This window comes from Monodelphis domestica, chromosome 1 (genome assembly GCF_027887165.1).
Source record: "Monodelphis domestica isolate mMonDom1 chromosome 1, mMonDom1.pri, whole genome shotgun sequence".
NCBI classification, from domain to species: domain Eukaryota; kingdom Metazoa; phylum Chordata; class Mammalia; order Didelphimorphia; family Didelphidae; genus Monodelphis; species Monodelphis domestica.
In genome coordinates, this window is record NC_077227.1 from 412595118 (window position 1) to 412615798 (window position 20681).

The 20681-nt window shown below is 39.0% G+C and overlaps 1 protein-coding gene across 4 annotated transcripts in view; it reads right to left on the minus strand.

Annotated features, from left to right (window-relative positions):
• Positions 1 to 20681, minus strand: part of TNC (tenascin C) — a 110076-nt gene that overhangs the window by 69880 nt on the left and 19515 nt on the right. For all 4 annotated transcript variants that reach the window (XM_007474533.3, XM_007474532.3, XM_056812025.1 and 1 more), the window contains exons 2-5: positions 9189 to 9783; positions 5816 to 7222; positions 2688 to 2951; positions 198 to 313 (exon numbers count right to left, since the gene is read on the minus strand). In XM_007474533.3, the coding sequence (XP_007474595.2) occupies positions 198 to 313; positions 2688 to 2951; positions 5816 to 7222; positions 9189 to 9645 (2244 nt within the window). In that variant the 5' untranslated portion in view covers positions 9646 to 9783. The remainder of the gene's footprint in view (positions 1 to 197; positions 314 to 2687; positions 2952 to 5815; positions 7223 to 9188; positions 9784 to 20681) is intronic.

Consider the following 20681-nt stretch of genomic DNA (forward strand, 5'->3'; position numbering starts at 1 on the left):
GATACACCTGGGAGTTTTGCCAGTCCCTGTGGTCCTGGAGGCTGTGAGTTTGACACCATCTGCTCTAAGGGGCTTTCCAGTTTTAACAATCTAGGTTCTGACATTCCTTTTAGCTCTAATGTTTTGGGATTGTAGGACTGGTTGCTAATTTTATAGACCCCAGGGAACTTGTATTTCTGAACATGCATGCTCTTTACCATGTTGCGGAAGATAATTTCCCAGGTTTCAAAAGCGATGTCTAGAGGATCCCACTCCACTTCCACTGATGTCTCTTTGATAGCTTTGAATTTCAAGCCTTCTGGAGCAGGCAGGTCTGTTGGAAAGAGAAAGAAACAGGCAAATGATGATCCTCAGATGAATAAAATGAAAGTGTAAGATGGGAGAAATCATGAGCTCAAGGGCACCAGGGAAGGCTTATGTATAGCCATGATTTTACCAACCTTCCAAGCATAGCAGAGTGCTGTCACCACTCCCAACACCTCTGGGAGATGGCTTGGTTATTAATTCTCTGGTGACATACAGTAATGCTCCCCCCCCACTCTTTTCCAGCTACAGCATGCAGTTACCTGTCTCTAGAGTTTTCCAAATAAAGCAGTGACTGCATTACTATATATTCATAATGTCTGAAAGAAATACTTAAACCGCAAATGTCTCCTTAAATTTTTTTTTTCTAAAATGTTGCCCAATTATCATCAGTCAATGAGCTCCTTTGTATGTGGCAAGAATGAAACGGGGAAAGGAGAAATGAGTCATTGTTAACAAGGAGGATTTCCTTTATGAAAATATACAATCATCTATCTGGATGTTTCCAAAATCAGGCTGGTGCTTGTGTGCTTACACTAGAGCAATTGAGGGAAGAAATCCCATTAGGCTTTGTTAAAGATCATTTAAAACTCGCCCTAGTCAAAGTTAAGGAGAGAAAGGCTCTGAACTGAGATAGGCTATTGATTTGCAGCAGAGGGGTTGAATAGGCAAAACCTTGACCTCAGAATCATGAAATAGAGGTTCAAGCCTCAGCTCTGCTGCTCACTATTTTGAGGAAAGGACTTCACTGTATTTCTCCTTCCCTACACCCCTCAGCCTCATTTTCCTCATTTAGAAAATAACGCTAATAATATATAGGCTACCTAGGGCAGGTAGGTGGCCCAGTGGATAGAATACCAGGCTGGGGTCTGGAAAACTCATCTTCCTGAGTTCAAATCTAACCTTACACACTTTTTAGCTGTGTGATTCTGAGCAAGCCACTTAACCCTGTTTGCTTCTGTTTCCTGATCTATAAAATAAATCAAAGAAGGGAATGGCAAATCATTCTAGTGTCTCTGCCAAGAAAACCCCTAATGGGGTCAAGAAGAGTTGGATACAACTGAACAACAGCAACAACAAAGGGCTACCTACTCCATATGTTTGGGGCAAGGAGAGTATTTTATAATCCTTAAAGAACTACAGCAATGCTAGTTATTAATGATTCCATATTTAGTTGACTTTCCTAAGGCAATGCCTCCTTTCACTAAAGGAGGCTTCCCTTTTTTGTTGTTCACTATCTGCTCTTCTGAATTAGAAGCTGACTTTGAGCTTATGAGGCAGGTGAATAACTTTTATTTTTCCTCTTTATTATGCCATTTTATTGACCAGCAGTCTGATCTAGTGGGAAAAGCACTAGATTCAGAATCAGAATCAGAACCTGAGTTCTAGTCCTGGCTATGCCACAGAACCAATATTTTACTTCTCCTGGCTTTAATTAGTTCACTTTTTAAGTGAACTTTGCTTCAAGGTTATTGTGATAAAGAAACAATTCATATAAAAGTGCTTTGTAAACTACTAAGCATTCTAAACATACAAATTGCTGGTATTATTGGAAATGGGATGGGATTGGACCTGTGATTTCATGGGCATATGAAACTTCTAGGGAAAAGCCTTTCTCTTACCGTTGGAGGTTGGCACCATCTCTTCAGTCTTCCTTAATGTTAGTGCCTTCCTTCTCAGATTATTTCCACTTTATCATATATGTATATTATCTCATATATATGTATTGTTTGTATGTATTTTCCCCTGTTAGACTGTAAGCTTCTTGAGGGCTTTTCTTGTATCTTCAGTGTCTAGGACAGTGTCTGGCACATGGAAGGCATTTAACAAATGCTTGTTTACTTGACTTCAAGTGAGCAGTGCTTGGAAACAGTGAGAGATAAAGCAACTGGCCCAGGGTTATATATGTGTTAGTACATATTAGAGATGAGATTTGAACTCAATAGCTTCAGACTCTGCAGCCAGCCCTTAACTACTATACTATACTGCTCCTTGATATTTATTTTTGTTGTCATTTCTGAATGCTCCTATGCCTATTACTACTATGAGTAATGATAATAGTAGTAATAATAATAATAGCAATATTCGCAAAGGACTACTTTCCCCAAATCTCCAGGATATCAGTATAGACTAAGGTTTTTCCAAACAGCCTTAGCTTTCATTAGAATCTCATTATGAGAGGCCCTAAGGTTACATCAAGAGGCCATTTCTGTGTGCCATGGGCAGGACAACAGCCTCACTGTCAGATTTCCCACAGAGGACTGGAATTTTAACCCATGACATCATGTTTCATGGCTAAGAGAGGTCTTGACACATATGTTGTGGGTGGAATAAGAGAAGCTGATGATTGATAGAAAAGCAAAAGTCCTTTTACATTTACTTACAAGTAGCCACCCTTGCGCTGACAGGGATGCTTTTCTTGTTCTCAAGGATAGCAAAGACTCGAATAAAGTATTCTACCCCTGGCTCTAATTCACGAATGATGGTGGATGTCTGGTCCCCAGGGACACGGAACTGCATTTCCAGACCATCTGAGTTTGTCGGGGTGTAGGTGACAAGGTACTCCGTGACCCTCATTTCATTGTCCCATGCCAGGTTTACAGTTTCTTCTGTCACTTCAGTCACTATGAGGTCCTTTGGTGGGGACACTGCCAGGAAAGAGAAACAATGCTCCTCTGTCAGTAAATTGCCACTGTTTAGCTTTCTAAAATAACAGTAATTTCCTTTGGAGTTCTCTTCCTCCCTTTCTCTTTCAATCTACCACCAACAGAGGCAGAAGTTATAGTTAAAGGTTTTTTCTTGCTCCTTTTGGTTGAATATCAAAGATAGAAGCCAAATAATGGGAAAGCCTAAAGAAAAGGTGGGACAAGTCTGATATGGAGCATGTGCAGTGGAGAGAGGATGGAAGCATAAAGAGAATGTGTCAACAAGCAATGTGGATAACTCTTTCTGAATTCACATGCTGTTTGAGAGCATGTTGAACAAATATATGAAAGCAGGACATTCTAGAAATATGAGTGTTCTTATATTGTGGCCTCTCAATATTATTTGTGTAGGGAAAAAAAAACCAAACTAACAAACAATAATCCAAATCCTGAATTACTGTTGTATTTATGAATTTATTTTATTTGGCAATCTTTGGATAGTTGAAATAAAACCCAGTGCTTTGTAATTATAAGTGTCAGGATAAAAAAGTATTTGGTCCCTACTATGGAATGTGATAGAAGAAATTTAATTCTCGAGTGACAGAAAACCTTCAGTATGTTGAAACACATCATTTTGTGTTTGTGAAACTTGTGAAACTTGGGGCCACTACTAGATTTCATGAAGATAGAGTATCTCAGGGAAACAAGTAATAGTTGAGGCAGACATATACATAAAGATGTTCATTAAAGACTATTAATTGTTCTCTTCTGATATGACTAATGGGTATCCTATAGTGGTAACATTTAGAAAAACTTAGTCTTGTGCAATGGAAGCATGGCCTTTTATTATTTATTAATTTAAAAACTGTTACCTTCTGCCTTATTATTAATTCTAAGACAGAAGAGCCACAAGGGCTGGGCTATGTGACAGAGGCTGGCACTAAAGGAAGAGTTTTCTCCTCATCAGGGGAGGGGCCCCAGGAGGATGGAATCAGTTGGGAGAAGCTGAAGAGGGAAGGTGGTTTAAGACTTTCTCCTGAGGGTTACCCACTTTTTCCTGCTTGAGACTGGAAATCCTTCCCCTCAACATTTCCCAATTATAAAGAGTGAAGAAAAACCTGAGAAAAGGCATTTTGAATCTGTCAGACTTTACCTCAGCTCCTGTTGCCCTGGGTCTAAACTGTGGCCAAGAGGTCAAACCCAGGGTCAGCCAACCTGACTTTCTCTCAGGGGGCCAGGCTGCCAAGGCCTGAGTTCCCCCTGAAACTCGAGGAGGGAGGAGATAGAGACAGGGACCCCCTTTTTCCCACTTTCCTTTCCCATTCTTTTCCTTGCCAGTTATTTATTCCTTTGTATCACCCTGATTGACTTGACATTAAAGAAGTTATATTTTCCCCAAGCTTTGAATCAAGTGTGAGTGAACAGATCGAGGGGAGAGACATCTTCCTAAGAAAAAAACCCATTGGTATCTAGTAGTGGAGGGGGGACAAGAGAGACAAGAGCAAATCTGGGAGAGCAGCCATTGCTAAGGAGGGAAGGCAGAAGGGGGAAAATCAAATCCCCTTTCCTCTCTCTGAGCCAACCCTAAACATCAGCTGTTCTCTCCTAGATCCTGTTCCTTTTATCATCCCCAAAAACCTTTTCTCCATTACTTCTGTTATCTCCCCTGGAACCCACTTTGAGAAGGGAGGTCTCCACTCTTTTTCTCTCTATATATACTGAAAGATTTAACCCTCGATTCCAGCAATAGGGGTTAAGTGACTTGCCCAAGATCACACAGCTAGGACATATCTGAGGACAAATTTGAACATAGGTCCTCCCAACTCCAGACCCAATGCTCTATCTACTGTCTCTTCTTGCTGCCTCAGAATCTTGATCTTTTAGTCTCTCTCTATCCCTGGTGCCTGTGGTGCCTAGAACACAGTAGATGCATAACAATTCTCTGTTGAATTGAATTGAATTTTGGGGATATGAAGAACATCTGGATTTTAAGTCTTAGGCAAGCCACTTAATTTCTCCTGTTTTCTATTTCTCACTTATGAAATGAGGGAACTGAATTTAAAGGATCTTTAAATTCCCTTCCAGTTATCACCAGTTCTTTTTAAAAAAATAGTCATTGTGCATTGATAAGAAAAAGTGTCCCAAGGATCCTTATAAAGGCCCATCTCATTGTTGATAATAATTATAATGTAGTAAAATAAACCCCTGGTCAGGGAACTGGATTCAGATCTTGACTCAGACACTTTGACTTTGTGCTAGTTATTGAACCTCTCTGGGAAAAGAATATTTGCTTTACTTACTTTCTAATGCTATTATGGAGAAATCTCTTTGTAAATAGTGGGGCCACATTATCTTTGAGATCCCCTCCAGTTCTAAAGTTTCATTATTCTACTTACTGTTCCTTGAATATGACATGTCACTAATCATGTCAAAACATTTCTTTGCTCTCTTGCTCTCCTTCTTTCCCTCTCTGTCTCTGTCTCTTTCTCCTGTCTCTCTGTCTCCGTCTCAGCTATTTCTATCTCTTCTTCACTTTTCTCTCTCTCTCTCTCTCTCTCTCTCTCTCTCTCTCTCTCTCTCTCTCTCTCTCTCTCTCTCTCTCTCATTCTCTCTCTCTCTCTTTCTCTCTCTCTCTCTCTCTCTCTCTCTCTCTCTCTCTCTCTCTCTCTCACCTACCTCACATCTCAATTTTTAATGTACCTACTTATTTACAAATTGTCTCTCCCATTAGAGTATAAATCTCTTGAGGGCAGAGCTTGTGTTTGCCTTTCTCGGAATCCCCAGCCCTTTTCACTGCTCCTGGCTTAGTAAATACTTGTTGGTTGGCGGAGTGATCATGGAAATGTGAGTTGTTCATCATCACTTACCCTCTGAACAATCTTCGCCAGTGTAGCCTTCATTGCAGATGCAGCGCCCGCCGACACACTGACCCCAGTCATTACAGTTGTTCAGGCAGGAAAGCTGACTGCAGTCATCTCCTCCAAATCCCTCATGGCAGATGCATTTGCCTTCCACACAGCGCCCTTGGTTGTTACAGTCGTTTGGACATCTTAGGTCGCTGCAGTCTCTCCCCATGAAACCCTCGTTGCAAACGCATTGTCCATTCACGCAACGGCCCCGGTTATTGCAGTTATTTAAGCAAGCTAACTCTCCGCAGGCTTCCCCAGCGAAGCCCTCTTGGCATTTACATTTCCCAGCCACGCAAATCCCCCGGTGGTTACAGTCTTTGGGGCATCGCAAATCCCTGCAATCTTCCCCCATGAAGCCATCATCACACACGCACATTCCATTCACACAGCGCCCCTGATGGTGGCAGTCGTTGGGACAGCTCATGTCTCCACAGTCATAACCTGTGAAGCCTTGCTCACACACACATTTCCCATGGACACAGCGCCCGCGGTTGTTACAGTCATTGAGGCACCGGCGGTTGGCACAATCCTCTCCAGTGTAGCCCTCATCGCAAACGCACTGCCCATTGACACAGCGGCCGTGCCTGCTGCAGTCCCGGGGACACTTGAGTTCCCCACAGTCTTCCCCTGTGAACCCATCATCACACTCACACTGCCCGTCAATGCAGCGACCGTGGTTGTGACAGTCCTCGGGACACCGCTTTTCACTACAGTCATCACCAGCAAAGCCCTCATCACAAACACACTGCCCTTCCTCACACTGGCCCTGGTTGTTACAGCCATTCGGGCAGGTGAGCTGCCCACAGTCTTCTCCAGTGAAGCCTAACTCACAGTAGCAGGTCCCATTGACACAGCGGCCCCGGTCATAGCAGTCATTGGGGCAGATGAGCTCGCTACAGTCCTCACCAGTGAAACCCTCATCACACACACACTCGTTCTCCACACAGCGCCCGCGGTTGTAGCAGTTGTTAAGGCACAGAGGCTCTTTGCAGTCCTCACCAGCAAAGCCCTCATCACAAACGCATTGCCCGTTCATGCATTTGCCATGCTCACTGCAGGGCACAGGGCAGAGCTCCTCGCTGCAGTCCTCCCCGGTATACCCCTCGAAACAGACACAGGCGCCATGGACGCACTTGCCTTGGTCGTTGCAGTCACTAGGACAGGCCAGTTGGCCACAGTCCTCACCAGTGAAGCCCTCATCACAGACACACTGTCCATCGATACACTGACCCCTGTTGTTGCAATTTCCTGGACATTCTGGCTCAGAGCAGTTAGGACCCTTCCAACCTGGTTCACACACACAACCACAGCTGTCAGTGCTGTAGTTGCCCCTACCATTGCAGAAAGGTGCTGTGTCCAGGCGACCTGCAACAACCAAGAAGTCAGACTGTTAGACAAAATAATTGTAATAACTATAAGGCACAAGAGTAACCTGAGGAGGACTGGACTATCCCATTGGAATATTTATTTGTATTCAGTTCAGTAGTAAATGTAACTAAACGTGAGTCATATTTGGTTTCTGATGTAGGGTGAGTGGAAAAAGAATAAAAGAATCTTTGGACTTAAAGGATCTTCTTAGATTATTGAGTTGACCCTATGCTTGAACAGGAATCCACTATGTAATAACTCCAAAAGAAAAGTTCTCTATCTTCTGCTTTAATATTTCCAATCTTCAAGAAGAAACTATTATTTTTTTTAAATGACCCATTCCTTTTTTTGGCAGTTAAGTGGTGTAGAGCACTGATCCTGGAATCAGGAATATCTGAGGCCAAATCTGGCCCCAGATATTTACTCATATAGCTGTGTGACCTTGGGCAATTCACCTTACCCTGTATGACTCAGTTCCTCCTCTGTCAAATGAGTTGGAGAAGGAAATAGCAAACCACTCCAGTACCTTTGCCAAGAAAACCCCAAATGGGGTCATGAAGAGTCAGACACAACTGAACAACAACATTCCATTTTTTGGATAGCTCCTTTGGGGGAAGTTTTTCCTTCAATCAAGCTGAAATTTGAATCTCTGCAACTTTCATCCATTGCTACTGATTTTGGCCTCTGGGACTATTGCAGAATAAATCTATTCCCTTGATCATCTGATAGAGCTTTAAATACTTGAAAACAACAATCATATTTCTCATCCTATCCAAAACAAAACCAAAAACCTTTCTGGCCAAAAATTCTTATTTCCTTCAATGGATTCTGTCAAGAGACAGTTTCCAACCCTTTTCCATCCTGTCACCACCCTCTGTGTAATTTCCAGGTTTTCTTTAATGTTCTTTAAGAAATGAGTTAACCCAAACTGAACCCAATACTCCAGATGTGGTCAGACCCAGAGCAAGTAGTCAGATTCTCAATTCTCTCATTCTGAACATATCACTGAATACTTCCCTCCAGTTCATTATTGACCAATTATTATTAACTACTCGTCACAGCCAATTACTTAAGGAGTTCTAAATCTACCTAATCATAATCATCTTGGCCACTCCTATCCACCTCCTCCCTAAGGATACTATTGTTATGTCTCGTAGTAGTTCATATATATATATATATGTATATATGTATATATATATATTTTTTGGAAGCTAATATTATACACTACTTGGAAGGTGAGATTAATTATAAGCAAGTCATTTCAAATCCTTTGCTTGCAATGATTTTACAGCATTGCATCATACCTACATTTTGTTGGACAGTTGCCAGAAGAAGAAAACTAGTCTGAATGCAAAGGAATAATTTAATTTAAATTTATTTAATATATATATATATATATAATAAAATAAAATAATTTAATTCTCTACCCTCCTCCTCTTTATGAGTTAAAATGTTTTGAGAAGTCTGCACACTGACATTTGAAGATATTCTTCTTTTCTTTGTTGAGTTCTCTGGGGAGAGATAGCATAAGGCTATTTGGATTTCCTAATGACTCTTAGCTTTAAGAACAGGATTTGTAGCTTCAATAATCATGCAGCTTGGCCCTCTGTAATAGGGATGGTAGAACACTTGCCTGGATTCCTACAGATTTCATGAGGAACTTAAATCTGGAGAATTAGCAGATAGAGGCTAGGGAATGCTTATCAGCATGGAGGCATCATGGTGTGGTTGCACAAAAAGAAGTGATTAACAGATGATTTAGGTTTAGGTGCTGGCTCTGCTATATGACCTTGGGAAAAAATATTTATTAACTTTGCATATTGGTTTTTGTATCTGAAAATTTATAGAATTGAACTAGGTCACCTCTATTCTCTAGTACAAATGATCAGAAACCTTTCTTTGTATAACTTAGCTCCGTTTCCCTGACCAGAGATATACAGTAACCCAACAAGTTCCCACATACCTTCTGCAGGTTGGAGACAGCAGCCAGCCCCACTGGAACACTGCTCCCGTAGTGAGGACACCAGTCCCTCCAGCTCCTCCAGTCGATTTAACAGTTCCTTGATGTCGGGAGCTGGTGCACAACCACATGCCCGCCGGGGGATGTTGATTCGGTGTGTGAAAATGATTTGATTCTCCTCATTAAGAGTGTGTTCTTGGAAATGTTCACCTAGTTCAGTTGCGGGGTTCAATTCTTTGTCCCCACTGGCTGATTCTAGGTCTACTGAGCAGTGGGAACCCATGGGCATCTTGATGTTATAGACATGGTTAAACACGACTGGCTGGTTCTCTTCTGGCAATGTGACATTGATGCCACTCTGCCTCTTGTGGCGGATAACTCTCTTAAGAACTCCTGCTTGGGTAGAGTGGGACAACAGAGCTACAATTGTGTAGGCCAACACCTGGGTCAGAGGCCCCATGGTGAAGTTTAGTTAGGTGGTGGCAGCACTTTGGAAGTATGATGGCTAATATACCTTTACAGTTCAAATCTGGAAATGGGGAAAATGTAGCCTAAGCAAGATCCAGTGTCCTTTTCTCTTCTTGAGACAATTTTCTTCCTATAAATAATATAAAAAGACAGCTATTATGTTATTGAATTATTTCCTTTTTATTGAACACGAATGAGGACTAGAATCTTTGCATAATATGTTTTTAAACCCTTATCTTCCATCTCAGAGTCAATATTCTGTATTTGTTCCAAGGCAGGAGTAGAGTAAGGGCTAGTCATTGGGGGTTAAGTGACTTGCCCAGGGTCACATAGCTAGGTGATCCTAGGACCTCCCATCTCTAGGCCTGGTTCTCAATCTACTGAACCACCTGGTTGTTCCTCAAAGTATTTAATATTGTATAGTTGGACATCAATTCTTCAATTCAATTTAGTCAATATTTAAGCATCAATAATGTGAAGGGGTTTCTTGAGAATTTCCTAATGATCCTCAGCTTTAAGAACAATATTTGAGGTTCTGTAGATAGAGATACAGCTAGGTCCTTATTAGTGCAAATAATAAATCCCATGAAGTGATTACATGTTTTCAAATTCATAGTCTTCTAAGTCAAAATTATCTAAAATATGACAATTAGTTACAATTCAATGGACTAAAATAGCAGTACAAATTGGAGTAATGAGACAATTTCACAGGATTCTTTATTTGCACTAATTGGGACCTAGTTAAACAACCCTTCTCTTTAGGTCTTTGCATTCTAGTGGGGAATATATATATATATATATATATATATATATATATATATATATACATACAAATAAGTATTATGTAAGGTAAAATGTGAAAAATGCAAAGGAAAGCTGTAGACAGGGAAATTTAAAGAAGGTGTCTTCCTTTGACCAATGTTCAGGTAGCAGGTGGTGGGGTGAGGGTAAGACCTCAAGAAGGAAGTCTTGCAGAAAGGAAGAAATATCAAAAATGAAGACATAGGGAAACAAGGACTTAAGGCTATAGTTTTTGGAGTACGAAGACCTGGGCTTAATTCCTAGCACTATCATTTATGACTTGTGTGATCTTGGACAAAACATTTACCCTCATTAGGATGTACTTTCCTCTTCTGTAAAATGAAAGAATTGGATGAACTGACCTCCAGAATCCCTTCTAATTCAACCAATAAAGCTATGATTCTATGATCCTATTTCCTACAAGGAAGACCATGTCAACCAAGGCCAGCAATGAGATGGATAAGGACACGACCTGAATGGGGAGTTGACTAGTTTGATTAGAACACAGAATGCTTGAAAGGGAGTAGGAGAATACAGTACATTCCTTTCCACTCATTGTGGAAGTGAGAAAGGGATAGTTTTCTCCAAAGACTCTAAACCAAAGGATCACAGGACTCCAAGGGACCTTAGAGGCAATCTAATCCACCCTCTTCATTTTAAAGCAAAGAAACTGAAGCTCTGAAAGGTTATCTATTTTAACCAAGATCACAGAGGCTGTTAAATGACAGAGTCCAGATTCAGATTCAGCCCCTCTGCTTCGAATATCAGTGCTCACCCCTCTAGATCATGCTGCTCCTCTTTCACAATCAGTGAAATGATGTATATAAAATTCTTTGCAAACCCTAGACTGCTATACATGTTAACTGCTGCCATCATCATTCTTCTTCTTCTATATTAATTCATCTTTTTGCCTTGGATAAGTTTATTACATTCTCTTCTTAATGAATTCTTACATACATAGAGGGTTTAAGGTGTTTGGACTTGACATTGGGGCCCAAAGCCATTATTTGCTATGTTCTGGCCCCAGGAGAAAAGAGATTTCTGCTCATTGCCATTGGTCCCCACCCATGTAAACATGTTTTTTGTTTTCTATAGTATCTCCAATCCTATTCTTACCTTTGCATTTGTTACAAAATAAACATGAGACTTGGCATCTACCTTCATAGAATGTCTAAGCCAGTCAAGGAGATAAGGCCAATATAAATATTAGAGAATAATGTAAAAACAACTGGATTTTGCCAACTTGTGTATCACAGATTCAGGTCAGGATGATCATGAGCCACGTCAAAAGGCATTTATTAAGTGTCTACTTTCTGTCAGCTCTTGTGATAAGAAATTGAAAGGCAAAACAGAAAGAGAAAAAAAACACAGAGATACTCTATAGGATTAATTGGACATTATCAACAAAGGAAAGACACTCAAATTAATGGGAATCAGAGAAGGTTCCTTGTAGGAGGTGGGATTTTAGTTGGATCTTGAATGAAGCCAGTAATTGGAGATGGGGAGGGAGAACATTTTAGCCATAGAGGACACTGAGGAAAAATACACATAGTAAAGAGATGGACTGTCTAGTATGGAGAGAGCAAGGAAGTCAGTATCATTAGATCAAAGAATAGAAAAGAAGTAAGATGTGGAGGGATGTTATGAAGACCTTTAAAAGCCAAACAATAGATTTTATATTTTATCCTGGAGGTATAATAGAATTTTCTAAAAATAGTGGATGACTTGGTCACTCCTAAGCTTTAGGAATATTAATTTGACAACTGATGTAGAATGAGCTGTAGCAGGGAGAGACTTGAGGCATCAAGAGTAGCCAGAAAGTCAAGGATGGCACCTAGTTTGTGAGCCTTGGCGAATATCTTTAAAATTAAGAGGCAAGTTAGCTTCATAGCTATAGGGCTAGAGTGACTGATGATATGGAGGAATTGGTTCTTGAGCTGATCCTTGAGTTTGAATAGGATTGGGAGAAGGATAATTATTGGAAAGGCATTCCAGGCAAGAGGAATATCTCAGTTTTATTATTGCTATGTCTTTGTGATATAAGGACATAAGGAACTGAAAAGAAAAAGATAAGAAGTGGCTGATTTGGGTGTTATTATTTTAGCTCAAAAATATACCTCAGGCATGAATGCATATTATATCCAAGTATATAGGAATTATCTACAAATCATTTTCATTGTCATAAGACCCTCCTCAACTACTTCTTTTTCCTTAATGTAACTGAGGGAAAGGAAGTTGTGGGCATTTGTTTCTAAATTATATCAGTCAGTTGACTCATGGCATCTCTCTTTTCCATCTCTTTTTCCTGGACAAGTTCCTATTACATTAGTGTCTCAAGTCAATTAGCTGTGTAGGCTGGTTATTCTGTAGGTGGCTTCCTGACATTTTCCAGCAGTATCTTGCCCTAAGAGTTAGATGAGTTAATAAGAGGAAAGCCGATCTCTCCTTTTATGTTTACAGAGAACTTTAGTAAACTAGGTTGATCAGGAAAAGAAATGAGAACAATAAAAATCAACTGAAATGCTTCATGAGCTGTGTTAGCTCCTTTGAAAAAGGTGGGGTAGGCAGGTGTCAGGGACAATGGGATTGAGAAACATTTCTTTAGTCACCCTGAGCTTTGTAGGAGTAAGAAAAAGATGTGGATGCCACCGAGTCTTAGAAGCAATAGGTATGTTATCTTTGGAAGAGATGCTTTCTCCTGTCTTTTCATGTTTGATCTTTCATTGCTATTCATCTATCAATTTATGGTTATCTGCCTCATGGAGAAGATTGAACCTTCTTAAATATATTCTGGTTCCCTAAATGAGAATCTACAAATGGCCAGGCTAAATTATTTTCACCTTGAAGAGAAAGAACATCTTTGTGTTTGGAATGAAGGAAGAGAAAATAACACTAAACATGTGGGGAAATGGCTCCTTCTTTCTTCCTTTCTCTCCCTTTCAAATACACTAGTGTGTCTACTAGATTTGAATACTTTTTTTTGGAATCAAGTTGAATAAACATTTACTAAGAACCTATTCTTTTCTAGGCACTATACTAAGTGTCAAGGATACAAAATAAAAGGCAAAAAATCCCTCTCAATCTCTGACCGAAAGTTTATATTCCAGTCTAGACCAATATGCATTGATTAGGGGATGCTTATCTTCTAAGCTCTGTAAATACAAAGACAAAACTAAGACTAGTCCCTCCCCTCTAAAAATTTACCTTTCTGCTTTACAAAGTTTCTAAGCTTCTGACCCATTATTTAAAAAGAAAAGTTCTACATAGTATATACTTATAAATATTACTGAATTAATAATTGGAGAATCAGTATTTGCTAAATGCTGACTATATGCAAGGCACTATGCTAAGTACTAGTTATTCAAAACAAAAATTATATAATACCTGCTCTTCAAAAGCTTACACTCCTGGAGAGGAGTTTCCATTCTGTAAGAATGAATTAAAGGTGGTTAGTCAGGCTTTAGTGGGCAGCTAGGTGGTACACTGGTTAGAGCCCTGGGCTTGGAAACAAAAAGCCCTGAGTTTAATTGACCTCAGACACTAGTTGTATAACCCTGCTCAAGTCACTTTATTCTGTTTACTTTAGTTTCCTCATCTGTCAAATAAGCTGGGGAAGGAAATTGTAAGCCACCATAGTATCTTTTCCAGGAAGATCCAAGTGGAGTATGAAGCCTCAGAGGCAACTGTAATGACTGATCAACAGGCTTCCTTTTCCTACTTGTTTCTGTAAATGTCCTAAAGTAAAAAACTCATTCCACATCCCACCCTCCACCAAGATTTTTGCTAGTTACCCTTTCAAGGCAATGACTTTGTGAAAAAGAACTAGGAACAAGATATGAAGTTTTCCTTCCTTCCTTCCTTCCTTCCTTCCTTCCTTCCTTCTTTCCTTCCTTCCTTCCTTCCTTCCTTCCTTCCTTCCTTCCTTCCTTCCTTCCTTCCTTCCTTCCTTCCTTCCTTCCTTCCTTCCTTCCTTCCTTCCTTCCTTCCTTCCTTCCTTCCTTCCTTCCTTCCTTCCTTCCTTCCTTCCTTCCTTCCTTCCTTCCTTCCTTCCCTTTCTAAATTTAGTAGAAAAGGATAACATAATTAGCTTCATTCTGTCATTCCCTTCCCCTTTTCCTCCCCTCTCAGAGTCTATTTATGACTTTTATTTCATTTTAACTTCCTAATGGAGAGAAAAATTATAGTAATTAAGAATTTATTTCTTACCAACAGCTGGGACTTTGGCTTTTTTTCCTAGACTTTTTGACCTTCTTTACTTTTTTCCCATTTTGGCCATTGAAGGATGACTCAGTAAGTTAAATGTATTTCTTCTGAAATCTTTTTCTTCAGTCTCAGAGGGTGGCCTCAAAACCCATCCCCTCGTTGACCCATCCCCTCGTTGGCCTCTAGCTGGGAGTCCTAGGATCCAACCTGCCTGAAATACAGTTGAATTCTGGTGCTTCTGTGGTTGCCTGAGCGATTTTCCCTTGTCTATTGGATGATCTGAGTTCCCTCTATAAGATTAATTGTTTATTGTGGCCACTTGGAATCATGACAGCACAAATAATGCTTCTACTTTTCCTATCTTCTTATAGACCACCCAAGCTCTGGTTTTTCCACTTGATGAGGTAGAGCCTGAATCCACCTGCTGCTCTCTTCCTTCCATCCATTCCTTTGTCTATGAATCCCTTTCCCACCTTTGACCTCAAGGTCAGCTACTTCAGTTTTTCTCTCAGTTTCAAATTCCTTTGCCTTCTTAACATTCCAGAACAATTACTGAATTGCAGAACCAGAAAGAGACCTTAGAGATGATCTTTTCCAATGACTTCTTTTTTACAGATATGGGAAATGAAATCCAGAGAGGGGAATAAGATCTTAGGTTTTAAACCTTTTCAAGATAATGTTTTGTGACTACATTCATAATTAAAGGACAGGATACATTTCAGTTAGAAGTTAGAGAAAATGAAGGTATAGTTTTTCCCCTCTTATACTTTCATGGTTTCCTTGAAATAACAGACCCCAAGTTAAGAATCCTTATACTATAACATTCTGCTTATTTAATATATCCCACAGTATCTCACAGATCTCTCTCTTTCTTTGGTATGGCTCCAGGGCTAAAGAATACTGCTAGAGGAAAGCAGGAAACCATAGAAATCTGATATATTACAAAAATCATACAAAGACCTTTTAGCCTTTCATTGGACTCTTAGATAGTTCCAACTCTGGAGGGGTAGCTTCATGGCTCAGTGAATAGAGTGCTGGACTTGGAATCAAGAAGATTCATGTTCATGAGTTCAAATATAGACTAATACTTAATACCTGTGTGACTCTGGACAAGTCATTTAACCCTGTTTGCCTCAGTTTCGTCATCTGTTAAATGAACTGGAGAAGGAAATGTGAAAACAGACATCTATAAAATAAGCCAGAGAAGGCAAATAATTCTAGTATCTTTCCCAAGAAAATCCCCAAATGGGGTCACAAAGAGTCAAACAATTGAAATAGCTGAACAAGAAAAATAAAACATAGTTCCAGTTTCTTTCTCCTACTGGTCATTTCTAAGTTTTCTTTCTCTTCAAGCTACCACTAGGTAGCTAGTCATCCTTATTAATCACTACTCTTGATACAAACCATGGTCAAATTAATTTTCTTTTTTTCCTCTTTCCAGTAATGCCATTCTCAGCCCTGTTTTTTGTTTGTCCCAACTTTCTACTACCCTAGTGTGAAATTTTCTTCATTTTCCTTACCTTCCAAATCTTCAAGGCTTACCTTTATGAATTAGGGTGGTGACTTCAACCAACACTGATCTCTCATTTTCAATTTCTTTTACATGTTTTGTCATTGCTATTCAATTCCATATGTTGTTTTATTCTGTTTGTACCTCACCATTTATTACATAGCTATAGCAAAATCTATTAAAATAATTCTTTATTTAGAGCTGCCAAATGCAGCATTTTGTATGGTACTTTAAATTTTGAAAAGTGCTTTACATATGTTATCTTGTTGATCCTTTCAACACGATTAATTAGGTGCTATTACTATCCCAAGTTTATAAGTGGGAAACTGAGGTTGAGATGGATTAAATGACTTGTCACATGGGTAGCACATGTCTGAGACTAGATTGAATTCAGGTCTCTCTGACTCCAAGGACTCTCCCTTTCACCACTTAATTTCTTTTCATGTGCATTCCCCTCTTTGAGCTTTTCAAATCCTTAAAGCACTTAATAAATGCTATAACTTTTTTTAACAGATAGAATAATTAAGCGTTAGAGAGGTTATGAGCCTTGTCCAAGGGTGAGTTGAGATTTTTTTAAACCCTTGTCTTTCATCTTAAAATCAATATTGTACATTGGTTCCATGGCAGAAGAGCAATAAGGGCTAGGCAATGCTTAGCATCACACAGCTAGGGAGTATCTGAGGCCAAATCTGAGCCCAAGACCTCCCATCTCTAGGCCTGGCTGTCAATCCACTGAGCCTCCTAGCTGCTGCCATTAATAAAACTGAGTTTTGAGACCAGATCACAGAGATTAAGATTGTTAGAGGTGAAAGGGACCATAGGGATCTGCTAGTCCAAGCTCCATGTTTTATAGATTAGAAAATAAAGGCTCAGAGAAGTTAAATAATTTTTGTCTAGAGTTCTCCCATTTGGTCAGTAGGAAAGTCATCATTATAATCCATTTCCTCTGATTCCTAATCCAGTGATCTTGCCACTAGTTATAGCTATATAGTTCTTCCTCATTTACTTATCACTTGTGATCTATATCCCTGGATGAGTTTAGCTTGTCTTAAAATAAAGGGCTAACAATAGGGAATAACTTTACACTGTGGTTACTATGATTCTACCTTGCCTCTTACAGGTAGTTCATTATTTGCTATCATTCAAAGCAATGAAAATATCTGATAAGTAATTGTTTTCAAAAGAGACAGAATTTTTTTCCTATTAGTTTCCATAGATTCTGATTTTAAATCCAAAGCATTTGGAATTGAGAACAGAATTGTTCTCTATTGAGAACATTCCCCTCTTTGAGCTTTTCAACTCCTTAAAGCTCTTAATAAATGTTATACTTTTTTTTTTTTAACAGATTTGCAATCACCTTATCAGGCAGTGAGGTCTCATTTCCAGGAGGCATTTCTAGATCAGTAGATGAATCATATGTACCAGAATTTCTTTCTTTTGTCTTTACATGTAATAAGCAGTAGAAGAAGGAATAGAGAAATTTAGTGGTTTTTGTAACCCATCCAAGCAAAATCAGATATTTAGTGTTGTGGGAAGAGCATCCAGTTTGGAATCAGAGAACTTAAACTTGATGTTTAGTTCAGTACTGACTTATTGGGTAAGTCATTTCATTTCTTAGCTCTAAATCCCTTATTTGTAAAAATGAAGGGTTTGGACTAGATAATCTCTAAATTCCAGTTACTACATAAATTCTACAAAAATACCCTTCTGTCTGTCTAGGAGAGTTATTGAAAATAGCCCCCCCCTTAATTTCATTGCTTCTGTAGAAGGATTAAGTCAATAATTGATTTTTTTCCTGAATATACATCAATTCTTGCTTTGACCATCCTATTTTAAAACTTATAACTTCCTCCTTAGAAGAGTTTTCTAATGTGTCTTCCTTCCTTCAGTCTAACTTTTCAAGTCATCCTTTATGCCACATGCTCTCCAAGAAATGCTTCTAATAGACTTCTATGATCTTTTATTTCCTCTACTCACTTTGAATGATACCCTATTGCCGATCAAAAAAATCAAACATTCCTGTTGTTTGTATTCACAGTGCTCCATAATCTGGCTCTAGTCTTTCTTTCCAGATTTATCTCACAGTACTCCCCTTCCCAGAGTTTATATTTCAGCCAAATTGGACTACTTTCCATTCTGTCCATCTCTGGGTCTTGGCTCAGATTATCTACCCACTCTACCTAGTCTATGGAGCCTTTGTTGACTCTCCTCTTCCTCCCTAAGTGAAAGTGATCACTCCTTCAGATCTCATATTACTCTGTCATCTCTCCATCATTGTATTTCTCCCTCTCTGTGTGCATGTCTTTTATTCATTATTTTATTAATGCCTTGAAATAAGGAGTAGGCCATGTGTGTCTTTGTACCCCAAATGCCAAGCACAATGCTTTAAAAACAAAATATATATATATATGTATATATATATATATATAGTTTTGTTGAATGAATGAATGAATGGCATTTTCCTGCTTACATCTATAATTGTACCAAGGAAGGGAATTCTTCAGCAGCCTCAAGAGTCTGCCCTACAGGGCATAGGATTGAGTTGAGTCTGCAGAAGGATCCTCATTACTCGATCCTGATACATATGTGTGTAGTATAAAGATTTCATTAACTCTGCTCTTTATTTTGACAAATTACTTCCCCTCTCTGGGCTTCAGGCTTCCTTCTTTATAAAATGTGGGAGTTGGACTAGATGATTTCTAAGTGTAGACTCACTCAAAATCCTGTGATCTGATGCCTAGAATTCTCTATTTCTGTTTTCTGTCCCTTTTGGCAGGGTGCTGCCAACACTTTTAACAGATGGCACAGTTGAATGTAGTCTTTTCTTCCTTCTCTTCCACAACAAAAATTGTATTTACTTGCTAAACCATTAACTTTCTTTTTCTTCTTCCCTTGAATACTTGATTAATGGTTCCATATATCTTTCTTCTGGTTAATCATCCCTCCCATCCCTTTGCTTTCCATTTCTCGGGTTCTGCATATAACTGTCAATTCTCTATCTCTGCCTATTCAAATCCTTGTCTTATTTGAGAACCAGTATATTTTTCATCTATTTCATGATTCTTTTTTTCAGTCATGTGATAATGGAATTTAGCAATAGAAAAGACTTTAAGATCATACAGCCCAGCTTTTTCATTTTAGTGAAACTGAAGACCAGAGATGTTAATTTTAATTAACTTACCAATGAACACAAAATACTTTTAGAATTGGAATTTGAACTCAAATCATCTGACGTAAAATTCTGTGCTCTTTTCATTGCATTGCCACTCTAACCACATCCCCACCTTCAATCTGCTGAGTTATATATGAATATTAAAGCCTCTTCATGCCTCAATTTCCATATCAATTTTAATATACTATTTAAATGTGAATTATAAATACAATGATGTAAAATGTTTTTAAAATACTTATCTTCTGTCTTTGAACCAGTATTGGTTCTAAGTTAAGATTTGAACCCAGGGCCTACCATCTCCAGGCCTGACTCTTTATCTACTCTTTTCTTTTCTACAATGTTTTCTTTAAGTGGTATCCAAGTTTCCTAACACTTCTGAGATCATCTGAACTCCCCTATGGAATAAATGCTCTTTTCCCCGATGAGCAAATTTCACCAATTACCCTCTTTTTGACCTTGAGGAAACTACTTCTCAGCTCTGGGGCTCCATTTCCTTATCTAGGAGATGAAGGAGTTGGCCTAGATGATCTCTAGAACATTTTCTAGCTTTAAATTGCGTTTCTCTCTGTTATTCATTAATTAACAGTCATCTAGATTTCTTCAAGATCCATAGTGGAATTGATGCCCTTGTTCTTTTTCTAGGTAATTTCAACACTATAGCTGAGGATTCTGTCCCCAGTATTACATTCCCCGGTGATCTAGGAAAGGGAGGTTAAATTGCTTGACACAACCTTAGAACACTTCATTTATCTCACATAAGCAATATCCTTACTGGCTGCAAGTCCTGAAATCTAAAATACAGTAATTTTAAATCATGGTCTGTGATAAGCTTGAAGTATCTAGGGAGTAAACTTCTTGGAAGCATTTGCCCATCTAGTAAACAAGGGCCAAATTGGCAGCTGATACCATGACTCAGGGTGCTACTGTGGATGGGATGTAACAGATAAAACTTTGAAATTCAAACAATGATACATCTTAGAGACTTATTGAGTAGAGTTCAATACATTCTGGTATGAATGTTATTTTTTTAATTACCTTATAGTAAAATGGACTGATAGAGAGGAATGGGTAGAATTTTGGGCTGTCTGGACAAAAATTTCAGAAGGGCCTCTTCTCCCGGTCTTTGTTAAGCATAAAATAGTTATTTGGCTCTTTAAAAAACAAACAAACTCCATAAATGACATTTCACTCTTTACATTTTTCCATCTTGGTCAAGACCAGTTCTTATTTAAATCTTAATAAACTGGGCAACTGATGCTCTTCAATGCCTTTGGAATGGAAATAGAAATAATATGTAAAGAATATTCGATGGATTTGTTGTACACTAAACACTACTGATGCA